This window comes from Camelus ferus, chromosome 6 (assembly GCF_009834535.1).
Source record: "Camelus ferus isolate YT-003-E chromosome 6, BCGSAC_Cfer_1.0, whole genome shotgun sequence".
NCBI lineage: Eukaryota > Metazoa > Chordata > Mammalia > Artiodactyla > Camelidae > Camelus > Camelus ferus.
Genome location: NC_045701.1, coordinates 70,967,562 through 70,986,431, shown reverse-complemented (window position 1 = coordinate 70,986,431; position 18,870 = coordinate 70,967,562). Strand labels below are relative to the sequence as shown.

General features: G+C 38.8%; 1 protein-coding gene across 17 annotated transcripts in view; it reads right to left on the bottom strand.

Moving 5' to 3' along the window:
• Positions 1 to 18,870, bottom strand: part of TTLL5 (tubulin tyrosine ligase like 5) — a 254,847-nt gene that overhangs the window by 147,725 nt on the left and 88,252 nt on the right. For 7 of the 17 annotated variants that reach the window (XM_032482399.1, XM_032482401.1, XM_032482408.1 and 4 more), the window contains 8 exons: positions 15,065 to 15,222; positions 13,828 to 14,134; positions 9,609 to 9,729; positions 6,833 to 6,979; positions 5,617 to 5,720; positions 2,893 to 3,020; positions 877 to 924; positions 342 to 425 (listed from right to left, as the gene is read on the bottom strand). In XM_032482399.1, coding sequence (XP_032338290.1) covers positions 342 to 425; positions 877 to 924; positions 2,893 to 3,020; positions 5,617 to 5,720; positions 6,833 to 6,979; positions 9,609 to 9,729; positions 13,828 to 14,134; positions 15,065 to 15,222 — 1,097 coding nt within the window. The remainder of the gene's footprint in view (positions 1 to 341; positions 426 to 876; positions 925 to 2,892; positions 3,021 to 5,616; positions 5,721 to 6,832; positions 6,980 to 9,608; positions 9,730 to 13,827; positions 14,135 to 15,064; positions 15,223 to 18,870) is intronic. The other 10 variants (XM_014559080.2, XM_032482404.1, XM_032482410.1 and 7 more) reach the window with 2 other exon arrangements.

The following is an 18,870-nucleotide window of genomic DNA, read 5'->3' as shown; positions in this document are numbered from 1 at the left end:
AAGCTGGAGTTGGGACTACCTCCATCAACCAGAGCGGGTATTTTTCAAACATTAGGACATTAGGACAAAGTTTCTGGTAATGACGGTGAACTCCTCTCCTGCTTTTCACCCTTCTAGGAAAAAAAAAAGTTTCTAAACATTAAGAAAGTGAAAACTTCCTTGGAAGGAAAGTAGGTTATTAGTGGATAAGAGGAAAATTTAAGGGAAAAGGAAAAGCAAAGAAAAGGAGCAGCTTTGGAGTAATGTCACATGCTCTAGAATCATTTAATATCTGATGACTTTTTTTTCATTTAGAAATTTATCAGAGAGCAGCAAATCTATGTAGGTTTGAAGTCACTCACGAGATAATTTATCAGAGTGAATTTCTGTTGCTTGTTGCTGTTTGGGCTGCTTTATTTTCACTTCTTCCATCGTTTCAGGGTGATCTGAAATAAATATTGAGCTTAGGCTCTGCTACTAATCAAATGCTAGAGAACTGCTCTACATATAATTTTGTTTCCAAAATATAACACAATTAGCAATCAATGTTAGGAACCACTGCATACTTTTCCAAGGATGGCCACACCCACAGCCCTGTTGAGTGGGACACCAACCAAATGATTCCCAACTAGCCCCAACCCCAGCTCCAGAGGACTAAACCAGGGAAAGATACATAAACCCAGGGCAGCCATCCATGGACTGCCAACAAGTGAGGACATGCCTGGAAAAGAAAATAAGTGAGAGCAGTCAGACACCTCTGCCAAGAATTCAGACTTGGGCAACTAAGAGACCAAACTGGTTGGTGGTACCCACTGTAGCAAAGGAGCCATAATATGTATGGAGCAGGAAACTGCCAAGAGGTGGAAAGAACAGCCCCAGTATTTGTTGGCATGATACCTGGATGTGACAACGGCTCTGTATCTTCAAGTAATCTCCTCGGTTTCACTTGAATAAGTTGAGAGAGTTTACTGGAAATAGGCTCATCAGTATATTCAATAACAAAATCAGTCTAATAAATTCCCACTGTAATAAATGAGGGATTTTTTACAACTACAAAATTTTGAAACAGAACAGCCAGAGCTAATCATATACTTAGAGAAATATTCCAAAATCTTCCTCAAGGGTGAGGTTCACACAAAAACTTAAGAAAGGCCATTTTACAGAATACCTTTCAGAATGAAAGAATAAGGACATTTGAATTCTCTTCTCCCATCACCACCAGCAGTGGTAATACTGTCACACATTTGTGTGCTCATGTTTGAAATGAGTCCAGATACTATCAAATGTCATAATGTTGTTTCCTTGATTGAGGTCTTCTTTATAGACCCTCTAGTCATTCTTGATTGCTATCAACAGGTAGAGACCTTCTTAGGCACAGGTAGTCCTTAACACATGAACTCCAGAACTTCCAAGGACCCATCAGGACAAACAGGGGCTGCTAGTCCACGCTGTTAGGCTTCACCATTGCTGCCAGGGGGGGGAGCTGCTATGTGAACGCCAAGCCAGAACCTCACCTCCCTCAGTTAGCATACTTTTCTCAACCTCCCTTCCCTAACACTGTTCCAGGAGCTTTCCAGAGTTTCCACCAAACTTCTTTCTGTATTTACTCACCCACCCTTATCCACCAGACAATACATATTATAAAGTCAAGGATTATGACAGTCCTGGTGCCTGTATCTCTAGCAACTATCGCAATGTCTGACACATAACACGTGTTCATAAAAAAGAAATACGTAGAAGGAATGAACGAACAGATGAATAAACTAGCTTTAGAACCCAGGTAAGTTAGGAGAGCTCAAAGAACAGGGCTGGACTCAGAAGGATTTCTACTAATACAATACTTTGATTAGAAAGTGAGATAAATAGGCTTTTGTAGACTAGCCTCTGCAGCTAATCAGTTTTTAAAACATTAACATTGTTTCCTTGGGAAAACTCACTCTACATTTTAAATGACCAATTTTCCTGGCGGTTTCCACATTGGACTATCATAGCCTGAAGAGGAGGGAAGAAGTCTACATCTTTAAATCCAGTGGTTAACACACTACAAAACTAGCATATTGGTTATCTATGTCTTATGTTTCATCTAGATTTTAAATGACTCTTACCCTTGAAGCACGGAGTTTTGTTTATAACTGAGTATTGTTGCTATTTTTGTTTATATGACAGGAGCTAAATAGTTTGGTCCACATCAATTCCAAAATCTCCAATCATGGAGTTCCCCAGCAGTAAGAAATTTAGAAAGGCATGGGAACATTCTGGGCTAGCACATGACTGAAGGAAGCCAGCAGCATACAGGGCTTGGGACTAAGGTTGTTAGACATCCCACCAGGTATGGAACAGCCCCAGCCAGCAAAGAATTCTCCTGCCCCAGTGCAAACTGTGATGAGCTGGAGGAAACAAAAATTTTCACAGAGTGAGAAATAATCACTTGGAGAGGCAGAAGAGCAGAGATTAAAAGAGCACAAGCTTTGAGTCAGGCAGACTATGGTTCAAATTCCTGTTCCACTGTACGGTGAAGGGCACCCTGGAGCAAGTTACTCCATCTCTTCCAGCTTCTGCTTCCTCATCTATAAAAAAGTTTTATAATAGCACCTACTCCATATTTTTTAGAAGAAAAAAAATAAGATCATGTCCAGTAAATAGGAATATGAGTGCTCAGTAAATGTTAGCTATTATTAGCTTGTCTTGAAAAGCTCTCTGCTGTTAATCATCATAGAAAAAAATCAGACCATGTCCCTCTTCCACTTTTAGGACAAAAATGTAATGGCTCTGCATCCCCGACCCCGGCACTGCGAAATTTCACCACCTCGGAGTCCATTTGTGTTTAGGCAGCATATTACTCTTGGCTCTCCTTTGCACATCTCATTTTTCACTTGTTCTTTTAATTTTTCATTAATTAACCAACATACTTACCACCCTTTGCCCCGCTATCAGAAAAACTGTTGCTGTTTTTAGAACTTTTTGAGTGAGTCCCCAGGAAGACACTTGCAGACTTGTTTTTTTGGGTATAAAAAGTCAACACCTCCTCCAGTTCAGCCTCACTGAAATGGGGAGAGAAAGTATGGTCAGAATAGGAAGCTGTTCTGGAAAATCTTTCCACCAGATTTTATTATGGAAATGGAGTAAACTGTAGAAGGGGAAAATGAAAAGCACAAGCTGCAAAACTCCCTATTAATAGATGGTTTAAAAGGAATATAAATGAGGCAGTCTGAAAACTTTAAAGCATGACACGGCTTTATTCGCTCCATAGTGAATTTTCTAGATCCACACTGTCCAATATGGTAGCCACTAGTCATATGTGACTATTTAAATTTAAATCAATTAAAATTAAATACACTTAAAGATTCCTTTCCTCGGTTACACTAGCCACATTTCAAGTACTCAGTAGCTACAACACAGGAAGTCCTATTGGACAAGCTATGTTCTAGACCAGGAGTCAATGAACTGCAGACTGTGGGCCAAACCTGACCAGCATGAAATATAGCTCCCAGCTAAAAATAGTTTTTATATTTTGGTTTTTATAAAGCATACGCTAGAAAGACGATGTGCAGCTTACAAAGTCTGAAATATTTATGGCCTGGCCCTTTATAGACTGCCCACCCCACTCTGAGATAATTGAAATATATTCACCAAAAGAGTCACGATGTCACATATAAGGACACTCACCAGTATAACTAGGAAAGAGTTCCCTAACCATCTATACCGTGAAGGATACTGAACTAGATGGTCTCTAGGTCACTTCAAATATTGAAATTATATGCACTTTATGGACATCCACAAAATGGGAAGTATAAGGAAACAGACGAAGGCCCATAGGATTCTTCCAGTTAACATGTTATGCATGGATTTGGTAACATCTATAGCAGCTTCTCAGTGGCCTTCTGCATTTGTTTCCTGGAGCCTGGCTATGTTCCAGAGAAGTGGCCTTCAAATGAGCAAAATATACCTGCATTATTACAAAGAACCTATCTGCCATCTTCAGAATACACTGCAATGACCATCTCAGAAATGGCTCCTATGAATCTCAGAGTAAACCCTAAGTTCTCCAAAGTAGCAAAGTACCACTAGGTAAGTACCTCAAGTAACTTACACAGATCTAAAGCTGAGGCTGCAAGTGGACAATGCCTCTGCCTGTCAGTGTGTTTTATTCGGCCCTTCACAGAATACTGAGGGGGAAAGGTTAAGGTTGGTCAAAATATAAACTGCTTTATATTTTCTGTTTTATCCTCTGCCTGCTTCATAATGTATGTTTTCCTGCCTCACTCCTGCAGGTATTTGAAGTTATCAATCCTGACAAAGGTATCCATGTACCACCTCAAACGTAATAAAAGAACTGATGCTGTCACATATTTCCAACAATCAACACTTAATCCACAATCAGAAGTAAATATGTTCTAAAATATTTTATCTCCAAGTCTATATCATTGGTTAATATTAATTTAGAATTAATTAATAAATTAATTTAGAATTAATTTTTAGTATCCAGCTAGGTCCAGTAGGGGAACACCCATCACTTTTTAAAAGGTTGTTATTTTTTCTTTTTTTATAATTTAGGGAGTTTGAAGATTCCTAGGAGGAACAAGAAATTAATTTTTTAACTTTAAAAGTAAAGCCATTTTCTGAACATAATCCAGTTTTTTTTCTATTTTTATAATGTTGATGTGAGAAACTGCTTCTTGCTCTGTTTCTATACCTGCTTTATCAGTCATATTCCTCAAGACCCAAGAATGTCAACAAGATAACATTACACAATTACGAACTCCTATAAAATGATCTATTTGTTTGTTGTGTGTTTAAGCACATGATCCCGAGGCTATCGTTAGATGCATACAAGGTTATTACACACAGATCACACTTTGTTGGTGGTTAATAAACCACCATCTGACTTGACTTACAAACCAAGAGTTGTAAGAGTTGATTTTCTACTGCTTTTCTCCCCACTTTGACTCTGATGGTTGAAGACTAAGAGGGTTTTACAAATGTTCTATCCTTTATTTCAGTGGTTTTGTACAACTCTCTGATTTAGAAAAAGGCTTTCCAGGGCAAGTCACAAAATTAAAAATTAAATGTCTTTATTACCTCTTCCTTTGGAAATAACACATAAATGGACAAAATGGCCTGGCTGATTTGTATCAAGATAGAGAGTTGAATGCTGAGATTTTTCAACCCCTAAAGGCCAACCTTAAGCATGAAGAACTTGTTTTATTTTATATAAATTAGGCGTAACCCTCACAGTGCTGAGAAACTGCCAATTCCTCAACCCACTCAACGTAGGCAAAATGTGGTCATCTCCAATGCATCAGTAGGTCAGGGATAAATTCAGAGCCAGTAAACACTAGAATCCTCTAACTTCAACTTTCCAAAGTGCTCCCTCAGCACTTCAAGTGGTGTGTACTTTGAAGGCTGTCTAGAAATACAGCCCAGATACCCAGCAGCAGTGTTTTGATAACTGAAGCCATGACAACAGCCAATAATTGGCTGAGATAATGGAGAGGCCAAGTCCATGAAACCCTTTTTCTCCTTCTAAGAGTGATTTTACTCACATCCATATGTTAGAAACAAGGGAATACTGGGAATTCAATGGGGGGTGTGGAAGATGGAATAAGATAGTTTTTATTAACCAAGAAAGCCTTCTACCTTGCTTGTCTGATGAACTCCTGAAAGTCTTCCGTATTCACCCCATCTTCCTCTTCTTCCTCAAGTTTCTTCTTTGATTTCTTTTCAGCCATTTGTTCTGTTTCCTATCCAGGCCCCAACCCCCACAGAAAAACAACAAGATAAAACCGACTCCTGATAAACGTACACTTCATCATCTGGTTTCACTACCTTTGGGTTATTAATTTGTCTTTACTTTATAGTAAAGACATGTGATTCTCCCATGTACTTTTGCCTTCTATAAATTTGATACATTACTTTCTGCCATTATTTCATGAAACATTTTAGAATTTCCAAGTAAGAGTTGCAGAATAAATATAAATTTTTATAATGTTTTTATTTTCTACTCAGGTAGCCCAGTGAAAAAAGAGCTTAGTAATGTCTGTGGTCACACTTGCAGCTTTAACAGTATGACAACAGAGACACTGTATTTTGTTACAAGTAGGGAGAGGAAAGTTAGGTCTTGGAAGATTCTCCTATAGCAGCAACCAAATTGAGTAAATTCTTCACTTACATAAGACGTACCAAAATTCCCAACAAACCTAGAGTAAACTGTAGCTATGGTTTTGGTGTGTTGATATTGTACTGACCACTCCATACATTTCACAAAAGCCATTTAAACTTCCAGGCCTCAGCGTTTCCTTCCAAAAAAATGGCCATAATCTCCCCTCTCCTCAAAGTGATGTTTCTAAAGCATTCTGAAAACTTTGGATAAAGGTGCTTTGCAAACTATCCTAACTAAATAGTGTATTTTCAGGGCTTGGTTGTAAAATGAAGTCACTATCAAAAATATTCTAGAGAACAAAGTATAACTCTCTCAGGAAAGAAGACTGTCATTATATGAAATCCACAGTTCAAATTTGCTCTCAAACAGCCAACTCACCACTGCCTCTAGGCACAATAATGACAATGCAAATTCACAAAGCCCAAGATTCATCCCAGGTGCAGTAGCACTCAGAAGGAATACACGCCTTTAGATGAGAGTGAACTACAGTCACTGGGCCTTCACAAGTAATAGTAGCATTTCACTAGTTGGATGAAGGAGTGAGGTTCTGCTCCCCGTAATAGTCACACACAGTGAATGATGGTGCTAGAAAACAGAAAAAGGACCTCTGCGCCCAGCTGGACAGAGGCATTCAGCCTGTTTCTGACAGGGTGTGACACTCCAAAGCACAGGACTAACACAGGACCAACCTACCTTGTTGTACACAATGATGAAGTCGCCCAGTTGATGGGCCAGGATCCTCCTGCGTTCCAGAAGTGCCAATCTGCGACTGGGTAATACCATTCTCAATGAGTGCTGGAGGTTACTTGATGCTCGTTTGAGGAAACGAACCACTAGCTCCTATAAATTAGAGTCATTGGGGGAAAAAAGCAGGGATTATGCTAAGCCACCAAGACAAGCTATGACGGGGTTACACAACAGAGATGTAAGAAGACATATACTACACACTTCAACAAACAAGACTCGGGGCAAACAGATTAGGTATAACAAGGATACAGTAAAACAAGAACAAAACAAAACAAATGTATTCTCTTCCTGTAGTAAGCTGGCGATCAGAAAATCAAAATCAAATGTGTAAGCAAATAGCTATGTAATAAAGTAGTGGCTGTAAGAATACCATAATTCATATATAAATAGTACTATAATAATTCAAAGCACAGCTACCACTTCTAATAGGGTGATCAGAGAAAACTGTCTAGGGAAAGGAGCATTCAAGAATAGGTAGCAGAAGATAAAACCACGGGAGCAGGTGAAGTCATCAAAGGGGAGAAGGTAAGAGAAAGAATACATAAATATTGATACTTAAGAGATAGGAAAGAGGAGGAAGAATCAGAAACAAACAAACAAACAAACAAACAACAACAAAAACTATGGTAGAAACATCAGAAATGTAGAAAGAACCCCAGGAGAAACTAGTGTCATGGAAGCCAAGGGAGGAAAGGTTCCCATGTCAAAAGTTTCCACGAGGCTGGAGCTAGAAAGGACCACGGCCACTTTCAGCAGAGTAAAGGGAACAGAAGGAAGAGGTTAAGAAATGAATGGGTAACGAAGAATACAGGTGAAGAAATTTAAGAAGTTTAGTGATGAAGGGAAAGAAAGAACTGTTACTATGCTTGAAATATAATAGCTTTTTTAATCCCTTCCCCAAGAACAGGGATGCTTTTAGGTTTGGGGGTTGGCAAGGAGGGCACAGCGGGAGGTCTCTAAGGGGAAGAAGGAGTACATCTCCCTTGAGATGATGCAAAGGACTCTGAAATCCGAACAGATATCCATTCATAACATCACAAATGTTTCAAACAAAGATTCTGCAAGACTAAGGGCCTTAAGGATTGTGGTTCTCCCCACCCACCACCCAAATGCAATAAAATTGCCTTAAGATGATAGATTTGGGGAACTTCTATAGATGTGCCTTCTATGGGTTATGTAACAAAGAATCTCTAACCCAAACTAGGACCAGAGAAGGCAATTCTACACCTACCTTCCTCATAAGCAAGACCACTGCCACCATCCTCAGGTAATGGGGTAGGGTCTCCTATCTAGATACATCTTCAAATAGGAATGCATGGAACTGACCCTAAATTCTATAGGGATGTTCCTAAATATTCTTATAAAAAGCCCCAGAGAAATCCTGTGTGAATTCCAAGCCAGCAGTTGTAATGGTTATTCTCTCCTGAGCTATTTTCTTCTTCTTAAATTTGATTTTGGTTCATTGTCCTTTGGTGCCAATTTACTCCAGCATAAAGAAACAATCTCATAACTGGAGGGCTGGATTTCATAGTTCTACTCTGTTGTCTTTACTATAGGGTGGTTCAGACTGTTATATTAAAACATTATTTTTTCACAGTGGAGCAGACAAACGGACTCTCAAGAAGGCAGTTTCAATTTTCCACTTGGAAAGAGCAGAGCTAACATTTTCCACTGATGGTTGACGAATTCTTCACAACACACAAGGTTTTATCTCTGGGTTGCACTGACTACTTCAAATTCACAAGTTGTTTTCTGGAATAGCCATCATGTTTTTATAATAAGCCTGGCATATTGTATGCCTCTTATATGTGGAGAATCGAAAATTATAGTAGGATCACCACTGAGATGGACAAAGTATGCAGCTTTCTCAGACTTAAGGTCTCTCTCTTTTCAGTGACAGATCTCTGTGGTTAAAAAGACTATGGGAAGGGCTGTGTCTTCTTCTATGAGTGGTGACCTTACCAAAGCTTGCAGGTCCCTGCCATTCTGATCCAAAAAGAAAAACCTTGCTGGTATACCACATTTTAGGCATGTTCAAATGACTGATATACAGTAAAAATTATTACACAAGTTTGTCTCCAGTAATCTAAGAATTCTTTAAAGTTACAACTAGTACAGAAAAAAATGTTAAAATGGAGCCTATGATAAAGTGTTGATTTTCAAAAAGCTAACTTGACCCCTCAGGACAGAAAACAAATGCCTTATGACACATGGAAATAATGGAAGAGTAAATAATGTAGAGTTATAACATCTGAGTTTAAGTTCCAGTTTCACCACACACATGCTGTGGGACGACAGGCAAGTTACCCACTTCCTCTAGGTCTTTGTTTCCTCACCTGCAGAATGGGGATGATAGTGCCTACTTCATAGAGCTAATAAAATGTTTAGTTGCTTGAGAAAGGACTCTGCAAATTGATATTCTTTTCGAGGGCTTTTGCACAGGGCCTGACATGTAATAAGCAATCAGTTTCCATGTTCAGAACGAAATAAACTGATGCCCTTAACACACACTGTGATGAACGTGGCTCCAGATGCAAGATTTACTTCACATTACAGGGAAGTAAACTATACTGTGGAATAATCTTTCACCAGAAGTACACTGCTCTTTACCCTAGAAGGAAAAAGAAAGAAAGGAAGAAAAGAAGAAAGGAAGAAAGAACGGAAGAAAAAAAAGATAAAAGGAAAACGGAAGGTAAAAAGGTTCCAGCAAGCGGAGCCTCACCATCTGTTCATCCTCTTTGGCAGCCCAACTGGCACTGAACGTTTGACCTCCACTGTCTTTCATCAGGCGAACTTGAACATGCTGGAGATAGGCAGAGAATGCTATTCGGGCCTGTACTTTGCTATAGAAATCCAAAACAACACACTGTTATGAGACAGAATGGTACACCTACCAAAGGTGTGCTTGCCTCTCTCAAAGTGGCCTTTGAGGGTCCTTCTATTAGAATGGCTAAGAAAAACAAGGCCCATCATATAGTCACTGAATAAAGATTCCTTCTACCCAGCACATGAGATTTCTTTTTTCTGTTTAGAGAATCAGAGATGGAGAATCCTATTTATTTTCTTATTATTACCATGGGGGAAAAAGAAATCAAAGAAGAATAGAAAATCACATTTCCTACTCATACTTTATCTCTTTGAACTTTTTAATAACTTTCTTGGGGAAAGGGACCGGAAAATTACTGAATCTTCACAAGAACTTTTATATTGATATAGACTAGTTTTTCAGCCTTGGAGGCCCTTAAAAACATACTTATCAGATATTAGTGCAAAAGTATGGCTTTTGCTATGGTAACTAATATTTCTAGTGTGCAAAAGCCTCCAAAGCAGGAAATAGATAAATCCTACAGAGGAACTTTTGAGACCAAATTTTAAGGTCAGGCTTTTCTCAACTACAAGACAGGAGTGGCTGGAGCCCAGAACAAATGAGTGAGGTCCAACAGAGTCTGGCACAGATGCACCAGTGGGCTAGGACAAGCCCTGATGTTCAGCGGGAAAAAGAAATCCTTACATATAGTAAAAAGCACCACAGCGACATGACTAAAGAACCCAGCTGATTTCTGCTTGGTGGTCCAGGCTGGAAACAAGGAAATCCGATCAAGCTTTAGTCTGGAAGACAGAAGTCCCAGAGAAACACTGATGATTCTCACTTCAGCTCCTAATTGTAGCCGATCTGCTTTCTTTCAGGAGAGATTTTGGTTACTTCAGCTGATCAGCCTTTTGACACGCTAGCCAAAATTACATCAGCAAAGGTTAGGGCCCAACACAAACTTTGTTTACAATCCTCACACATGCAATCACTGAATGCTTTCTACTCACTGTTTCCCAAAGGTTACGATGAAGGACTGTCCAGAGTAAACTAGAAATCCTAAGAGGGTCTGGAATCTAGCTTCTATGTGTGTGATGGAGGGACTAGAGAGGAGGGGAGTCGGGCTGGGGAGTAGATTTGCTTTTGAGAGTTTAATACACAAGCTCTTCAGAGTGTCAAATATAAGTAAGGCTACATCTTTGTTACTAAATGGGGATAGTTTATGGGAGCACAATATGATTTTGAAATTTATATTTTCAAATGTTTCTCAACAGGACAACACTTAATATTCTTGGTCTGGAGACCATATACCACTTCCCCTCAACCATTCCCATAAGCTTTACCTCCACAAGAAGTTATTTCCAAGTCAAAATCAATGAAAAGAGTCCCTATTTTGGTCAAAAAATTCACTTTCAATATAATGAGCTAGAAAGGGCATGTTTCAGATACCTCCAAATGTAGCAGAATACCCAATTTTATTAATTATTCCTCTAATATTAAAATATGAAGGGCTTTTGGATAAGGGAATTACTACTTGGAACACAGTCTGAAAACTACTGATTTACATTAACAGACCCTGCAATTACTACACTTTACTCACTGAAAGTGAGATCTAGAAGATTTATGAATAACTAATTTATTTCTACATCATCTAAGTAGAATGTCATTGCTGGGAAAGACCTTAGAATATGGTCCAATAGTTTTCTAATGTTCTACTTCAATTCAGTGGAATCTTCATTCCCCTCCAGAGAGCACAGTTTGAAAACCACTCGTCTAACCCCATGATAGAAAAGGAAACTGAGAACTAGAGAAGCTCTCTGACTTGCCTGTGATCACACAGGCACTTGGTCAGCACCAAGAAGCCAAAGCCAGGTCCCCTGACAGAGCTCCGTGTGCTCTCCACTAATGGAGCTATTCTCATTCTCCATGCACTGTTCTAAGCCTTAAACTCTGCCCCTCCAATCCCCTGAACTCCAATATCACCCTCCACCCTTGAGGAATAAGAACTGATCTCTAGCTTAGAAAATAAAAGTCATCATGCTTAAATACCTACACTTCCTGCCTCTTTAACTTCTAACTACTGCATTCAACACACAGTGCTTTCTTTTCGACTTAACAGGAAGCGATACCCCTCAAGGCCTCCTTTCATCTTCCGTTAGGACCCATCTCTGTCAATAAATGCAATGCTGTACCTCTAATTCTCTTGCCATCAAATCCTTCCCTAGTCTATAAGTAAGCTCCAGAATTTCTATCTTAAAAAATCTTTTATCTCTTGGCGTGCTCTCTCTCTGAGTTCTTACCTTCCTTTCCTTGCCAAATCCTCTGAAAATTAGTTCATACTTGCTTTCTTATTTCCCCAACTCACATTTCTCTTCTACCACTAAGTCCACTTTATAAGGTCATCAATGCAGGAGTCTCTTTTCACATCTCATCCTAACTTGGTTTGCCTGAGGCACTATATAGCTTGAAATTCTCATCTCATGGCTTTAACCATAACACCTCCTCCCAGTTCTATGGCTACCTCTCTGACTGCTATTTCTTGGTCTCTTTACCATTAGACATTGGTTTTCCCTTTCCTTCCTTTTCACCCTATCCATGCTTGCTGAATGAAACTGAATTGGACAAGCTCATCCACTCTGGAGTCTTTACCTATCAACTGTTCAACTCTGACTCTGAAAGCTGAACTTGCCCCTGTCTACTGGACACCTTCATCCCAGGGCACTTCCACCTCACTGCATCCCAAACAAAACACATTATTTCTATTATGAAACCAGCTCCTGTGTTCCTGATATAGACTGATGGCATCACCAAGTTACCAAATTTGGAAAATTCAGTCCTTTGGAGTTCTAACATCTACAGGGACCGAGCCCTTTCAATTTTAACTTGCAAATTTCATTAAGTCCATCCCATAGCCACTGCTCTTGTCAGGGCCTTCATCTTCCTGGCTCTGGACTAACTTTTACAGCCCCTAACTCAGCTCCCTACCTTTAGTTCCCCTCTTATCAATCACTATTCCACAATGCAGCCAGAATTCACTTTCTAAATCAAGATCTAACCTTATCATTCATCTGCTTAAAAACTATCCATTCAGAAAATAAAGTCCAGGCTCCTGTACAGCCCTTTATGATCAAATGACATCCAATTTTGTACTCTCATTTCTTACCGCACCCTTCTCCCCAGGTAACTCCACATCACTAACCTGTATTTCTCAGACTCACCAAGCTCATTCCAATTTCAAGGTCTTATACTTGCAGTTCTGCTGGGAATATTCTGTCCTCTGATATTCACATCATTTACTCCTTCTCATCATTCAGGACTTACTTTAAAGGTTACCTTTCCAAACCCGAACACCACAATCTAAAGAAACTTTCTGCCCAATTACATTCTAATACTACATCCTATTTTACTGTCTTCATAGCACTTCTCACTGCCTGAAATTACCTCATTTTTTTGTTTACTCTCAGTCTTCCCCACTAGACTGTGAGTTCCACGAGCCTGTCTTGGTCTCCACTGTAACACTATACCGCCCAGCACAATTCCTGGTACAAAGCAGGCGCTCAATAAATATTTGTCAAGAGACTGAATGAATGCCTGCACCATCACCCTCTGTGCCTTTATTTCCTCTACGAGCACTCCCACACTTAGCTGTCACCTCCCAAACCTCCTGAAATTCTACTCACCAGTAAAGGCCTGGTTCAGATACTTCCTCCTCCCTATGTCTCTCTGGCCCTCTCAAAGAGGACCAATCACTCCTTTTTCTGTGTCCTAAGAGTCCTTTGAGCATACTGGGGTCACAGTCCCCACACTTTAAGTGTCCCCACACCAAGCCATGAGCTGCTTGAGCTCCTTGTCTCAGTCACCTTGTGCTCTTAAGTGACTGACGCTAAAATCCAACAAATGTTTGTTGAGCCAATGAGATCTGCATTTGCATCATAGTTCTATACCTCGGACAAGTAACTTCTCTAAGGCTCAGTTTCCTTGATAATAATAATATCAAATCACAGTCATTAATTCACAGGATTGTTGTGCATAAGAAATGTAAAATGGCTATAAGGCCACCAGCACAGGACCTGGTACACAGTACAGATTAGCTGTTATCAGTTTTATCATTATAATTACAAAAGGTACATACCTAAGATTGCCATTATCTTGCAGAATCTGCATCAGGTTAAATTTAGGCTCTGGCTCCTGAGTCTCAATTTTGCAGCATTGTTCACCTTTATTGTTCCATTCAGAAACTTTCACAGCATTTTCTTTGGGTGAATTTTCAACCATAACGGTCAGTGAGGGTGTGTATTTGGCTTGATTTTCTCCAAGAGACCCTGCAGACTCCTCCTGGGAAGCTTCCTGCTCTTCATCTTCATTGTCTAATGCAACTTCCTCCTCCTCTTCGCTCTCTGTCTCAGTTTTAACATTCATTTCAGCTGGTTGGGTAATCACTAAATGCGAAGAATCACTAATGTTGCTGAAAAAAGGATTAAATTTTCCTCTCTCCCAATACCTTCCTTTTAACTTTTTAGTAAAAACCCATTTCTAAATCAGACCACAAATAATGCACAAAATTAACAGCACGCATGTGTCTCCAATCTCATACATTCTAAAAACCTATTAATGATCTTCATTAGAGTTGATGTTTCTCATCATAATACCAATGGCTCTCCCCCAACATAAGGCAAAAAACATTTTAGGAGAGCAATCTCTACAGTGTGTTAGAAGTTTTTAGAAGGGCACCTTTCATGGAGGTGCAAAGAGCAGGGGAGTATCTTTCTATCCTATGTTTAGTCATTATCCTTCTCCTTCACTGCCCTGGAAGGTCTGTGAGGACAACCACCATATCTTTTTTATTTGCCAATGAAACCCCAGTGAGTGATGTGCTGATACAGCAACTCAACAAACAAGACAAGGAGGGGGAAAAGGGAGTCAGTTAGTCAGTGACAAATAGATCTTTAACATGGAAGATTCTGGGAGAGAAAGAAATGCCCTTTTTTTCTGTTCATGTTTAAAATACTTCCACCACTCAGCAATATCTAAGGACAAACTGGACTTTATACTTAACCATGAAAAACCCAACAATAACGCTCAGGGTTCCATTAAACTTAAGCTAAGTATCAGGTAGTTAAGAGATGCTGGAATTAGAGCAAAAGCCAAAATGTGTGTGCTTCAGATAATCTTCAATAGAAACATTATAGAATTGAAGGTTTAAAAACTTATAATCCTTTTGAAATAAGTTTCAGAGGAAAAAGACTATAGCCAAAAAAGTAAGTATATGTGATCAGGAAGGTTCTGAATCATTAACTATTAACTAAGAAGCTGAATCAGTTGGACAGGAAACGGATAACAGAGTTTGGTGAAAGCTCACCAGCAGATACCTGGGTACTTTGGCCTCATGGCCCTCAACCTGCTGCTCCGCCGTCGACGCTTTCGCACCTCCAGAGACAGGAGCTGCCTCTCATAAAGAGCAGCATGCAGCTTGGCCTTCGAATTCATACTCTCTACTTTCAATTCCGGTGCTCCATCAACGATCATTCTATGGGAAAAAACATGGTAGCTAGAGCCTTCAGAAAGCTCTCTTCTTTATTCCAAGGCTAAGTCTGACAGAATTCTGTAATGATGACAGAGCGGGCATGGTAACTCTAGAGAATTCTAAAAAGTTTGACAGATAAATGGGAATATTGGAATCTACAATAAAACTTCACTAATGGCCTATCTGAATTTGTTAAATGTTCTGAACAAAAATATATCTGAAGACAACGTTCAAATATTTTTAAGTACTTGGCAATACTGGCTGACTATTCATGGCAGAGATCGTAAGTACTACCCAACACCTATGCCTTAAGAATGATTGGAGAGACTGGGAGCACTTTAATTCTTAAACTCGGTGATCGCTAGAGATATATTTATTGCTTTATTTATTCATTATAACCTACTCAAAATTACATAAATATTCTTTTAAAGCATATAGTATTTAATAAATACAGATTTAGCAGAGGTTAAGAGAAGGAGACATTGGCTGATAATCTGTGAATATGGTAGCACAGAGCTAAGTGAAACTCACAGGAGAGTGTCTTCATGAAAAGCCATTAAGACCTTGGGATGTACTAAGTCTCAAGCATTCGAATATGAGAAATTTCTCCTTTAGAGCCTACTTAGTTATAGGAGGAGGTGGGCAGAGGTGGCAGGGACTCTCCAGGTGTTGAGGACAAGTCAGTAGTTAGGATCAGAGGCACAGACAGGGAAGGCAGAAGATACAGGGCAATGCCAAATTCAGTCAGATCATGAATGGGAAGTGGGATGGGGTATGTGGATGGCCACAGCCACATTAGGCATTAGTTAAAATAAGATAAAGAACAAATTGGGGAAGTGACAGGAATCAGGCCCAGTCCAGACAAGGACCAGGCAAAGAACCAGGCATGAAGAGATAACTAGGTCACCAAAGAGAGACAGAGTTCTTGGTCACCCAGTCAGAAAGGACATATCCATGTTAATGTTTGAAAGCAGGTAGCCAACTCTGTATACTCAGAACTCAAGATCTAACTGGTTGGCTCTGAACTCTCTCTCTCTTGAACTCTCTAAAACTCAAAGTGTACTCCCTTTAAGGTCAAAATTCATCCTCATTCCTCTGGTAGTTTTCAGTCCCTGAGTATGGTGGTAAGGCTGTGTCTTTTGGTCTATTTAGGACTTTTAGGGATTTCTGGTTGGATGGACTGGATAGTAAATATTTTGGAGGCCGTCTCTCTAGGGCAGGAAATTGAGCCAAGAACAGGGAAGGTCCTGACACAGAGGGAAGAAACAGGAAGCAAATTAATGAACTTTAAAAATACTCCAAATCCAACTGACCATAGTTCCAACAACCGAACACTACCCCCTGCCACACACACAGTTGTGAAAACAGATTTTTAGGCAATTAAATAATAAAGAAAATACAACAAATCTGATATTTTTAAATAACAACTATGAGCTTCTAAGAAACCCTGAACAGAAATATAAATCACAACTATTACAAGGGATGGAGGTAGGGAATGCTGAGGAAAATGTACAACTGATAAACAGAATTCTAGTTCTATGAAGGCAAGGCCCGTGCTTGTGTTGTTTCTCACTGGATCAGTGATGCTTTGAGACTGCCCAGCAGACATCTGACACACCATAAATATTTTTGACCTAACAAATAATCGAATTCCCTACAAATAAGGTGTGATACCTTTTGGCTATTTCTTTCTCTTTCATTTTATTTTTTCAACACATTATTATGAAATATTTAAACAGAAAAGTTCAAAGAATTGTACAGTGAACAGATGTACACCTATCACCCAGTTTCTACACTGACCATTTTACTACATTTGTTTCATTACATACATATTCAATCTTCCCTTCTTCTATTCAACCAGCAACCCACCTAATTTTTAAAGCATTTCAAAGTTGCACACAGACATCAATGCAATTCACTCCTAAACACTTCAACACAGAAACCATTAGGATCTAGAGTTCAACATTTGCTTTATAGGGCTTTGGCAGTTTTCTCCTTTTCTTTTTCTTTTCTTTTCTTTCTTTCCTTCTTTTTTTTTTTTTTTTTAAATGAGCTAAAAATTACACACAGTGAAATACCCAAATATTAAATGTCTATTTGAGGAGTTTTGACAAATGCCTAGACCTATGTAATCCAAACTCTAACATTACTATCCCCTCACAAAGTTCTCACACCCCTTCCCAGTAAATTCCTTTCTCACACACTCCCAAAGGAAACCACTGGTCTGAATTTTTTCATCACATGTTAAGTTTGCCTGAACTTCATAAAAATGAAATCATACAGTATGAATTCTTTTTTGTTAAGTCTCCTTTCATTCAGCATATTTTTGAGATTCATCCATGTTATGTGTATCAGCATGTAGCCCTTTTTATTGCTGAGGATTAGTTCATTGTATGAATAATCCACAATTCACTGATTCCCCTCTTGCTGGACACCTAGGTTGCTTCCAGTTTCAGAATATTATGAATAAAGCTGCTATGAACATTTTTGTACAAGTCATTTTGTGCTTATGTCTTTCATTTCTTCTAAGATCTGAGAGTAGGATTTTCTAGGCTTTCTAACAAACTGCCAGATTCTTTCTAAAGATTCTGATGCCAATGACAATTCATCAGAGTTCCATTAGTTCAACATTCTTATCATCTAATGCTATCAGTCAGTCATTTTTCCCCCCGCTTTACTGAGATGTAACTGACAAATAAAACTGTAAGATATTTAGTGTACAATGTAATGATTTGATATAGTCATTCTGCTGAATGTTTAGTGGTATCTCATGATTTTAATTCGCAGTTCTCTGATAACTACCGTTGTTAAGCATATTTTCTCAATTATATTGGCTATTCACGTATCTTCCTTTTGAAGTGTCCAAATATTTTACCCATTTGTAACTGGGTTGACTGTCTTATAATTATTTAGCTGGAGGAGTTTGTTATATTTCCTAAATACCAGTCCTATGACATATATATCTGATGCATATCTTCACTTATTACTGGCTTGCCCACTCATTTTTTTTAACAGAATCTTATTATAAATAAAACTTTTCAATTTTGAGGAAGCCTAGCTTATCACTTTTTCCTTTTTGCTTATTGCTTTCTGTGTCATGTTTAAAACCTTTTGCCAAGCCCAAAGTCACAAAGATATTTTCCTCAAGAAGTTTTATAGTAATAGCTTTTATGTATCTGTCTATGAATCACCTAATGTTGGGGCCGAGGTTCATTTAAAAATACAATATCCAGTTCCAGCACCATTTGTTAAAAAAAGTTACCTTTCCCCATAGGATTACTTTAAGTTTTTTGTTTAAAGTCAAATGACCATATATAAATATAAGCCTATTTCTGGGCTTTTTATTCTGTTCCATTGATCAATTTGCTGCAGCTTTGATTATGATAGCATTATCATATTTCTTTAAGGCAGGTCCTCTAATTCTTTTTAAAATTACTTTGGGTATTCTATATCCTTTATATTTCCATATAAATTTTAATAAAACAGTCAATTCCTACAAAAAATCTACTAGACTAGTGATTGAAATTGTACTGGATCTTTAGATCAATTTGGGGAGAACGGATACTTACAATCTGTTTTCTAATCCATGAGCATGACATACCTCCGGACTTATTTAGATCTTCTTTAATCTCTTTAAGTAATAATTAGCAG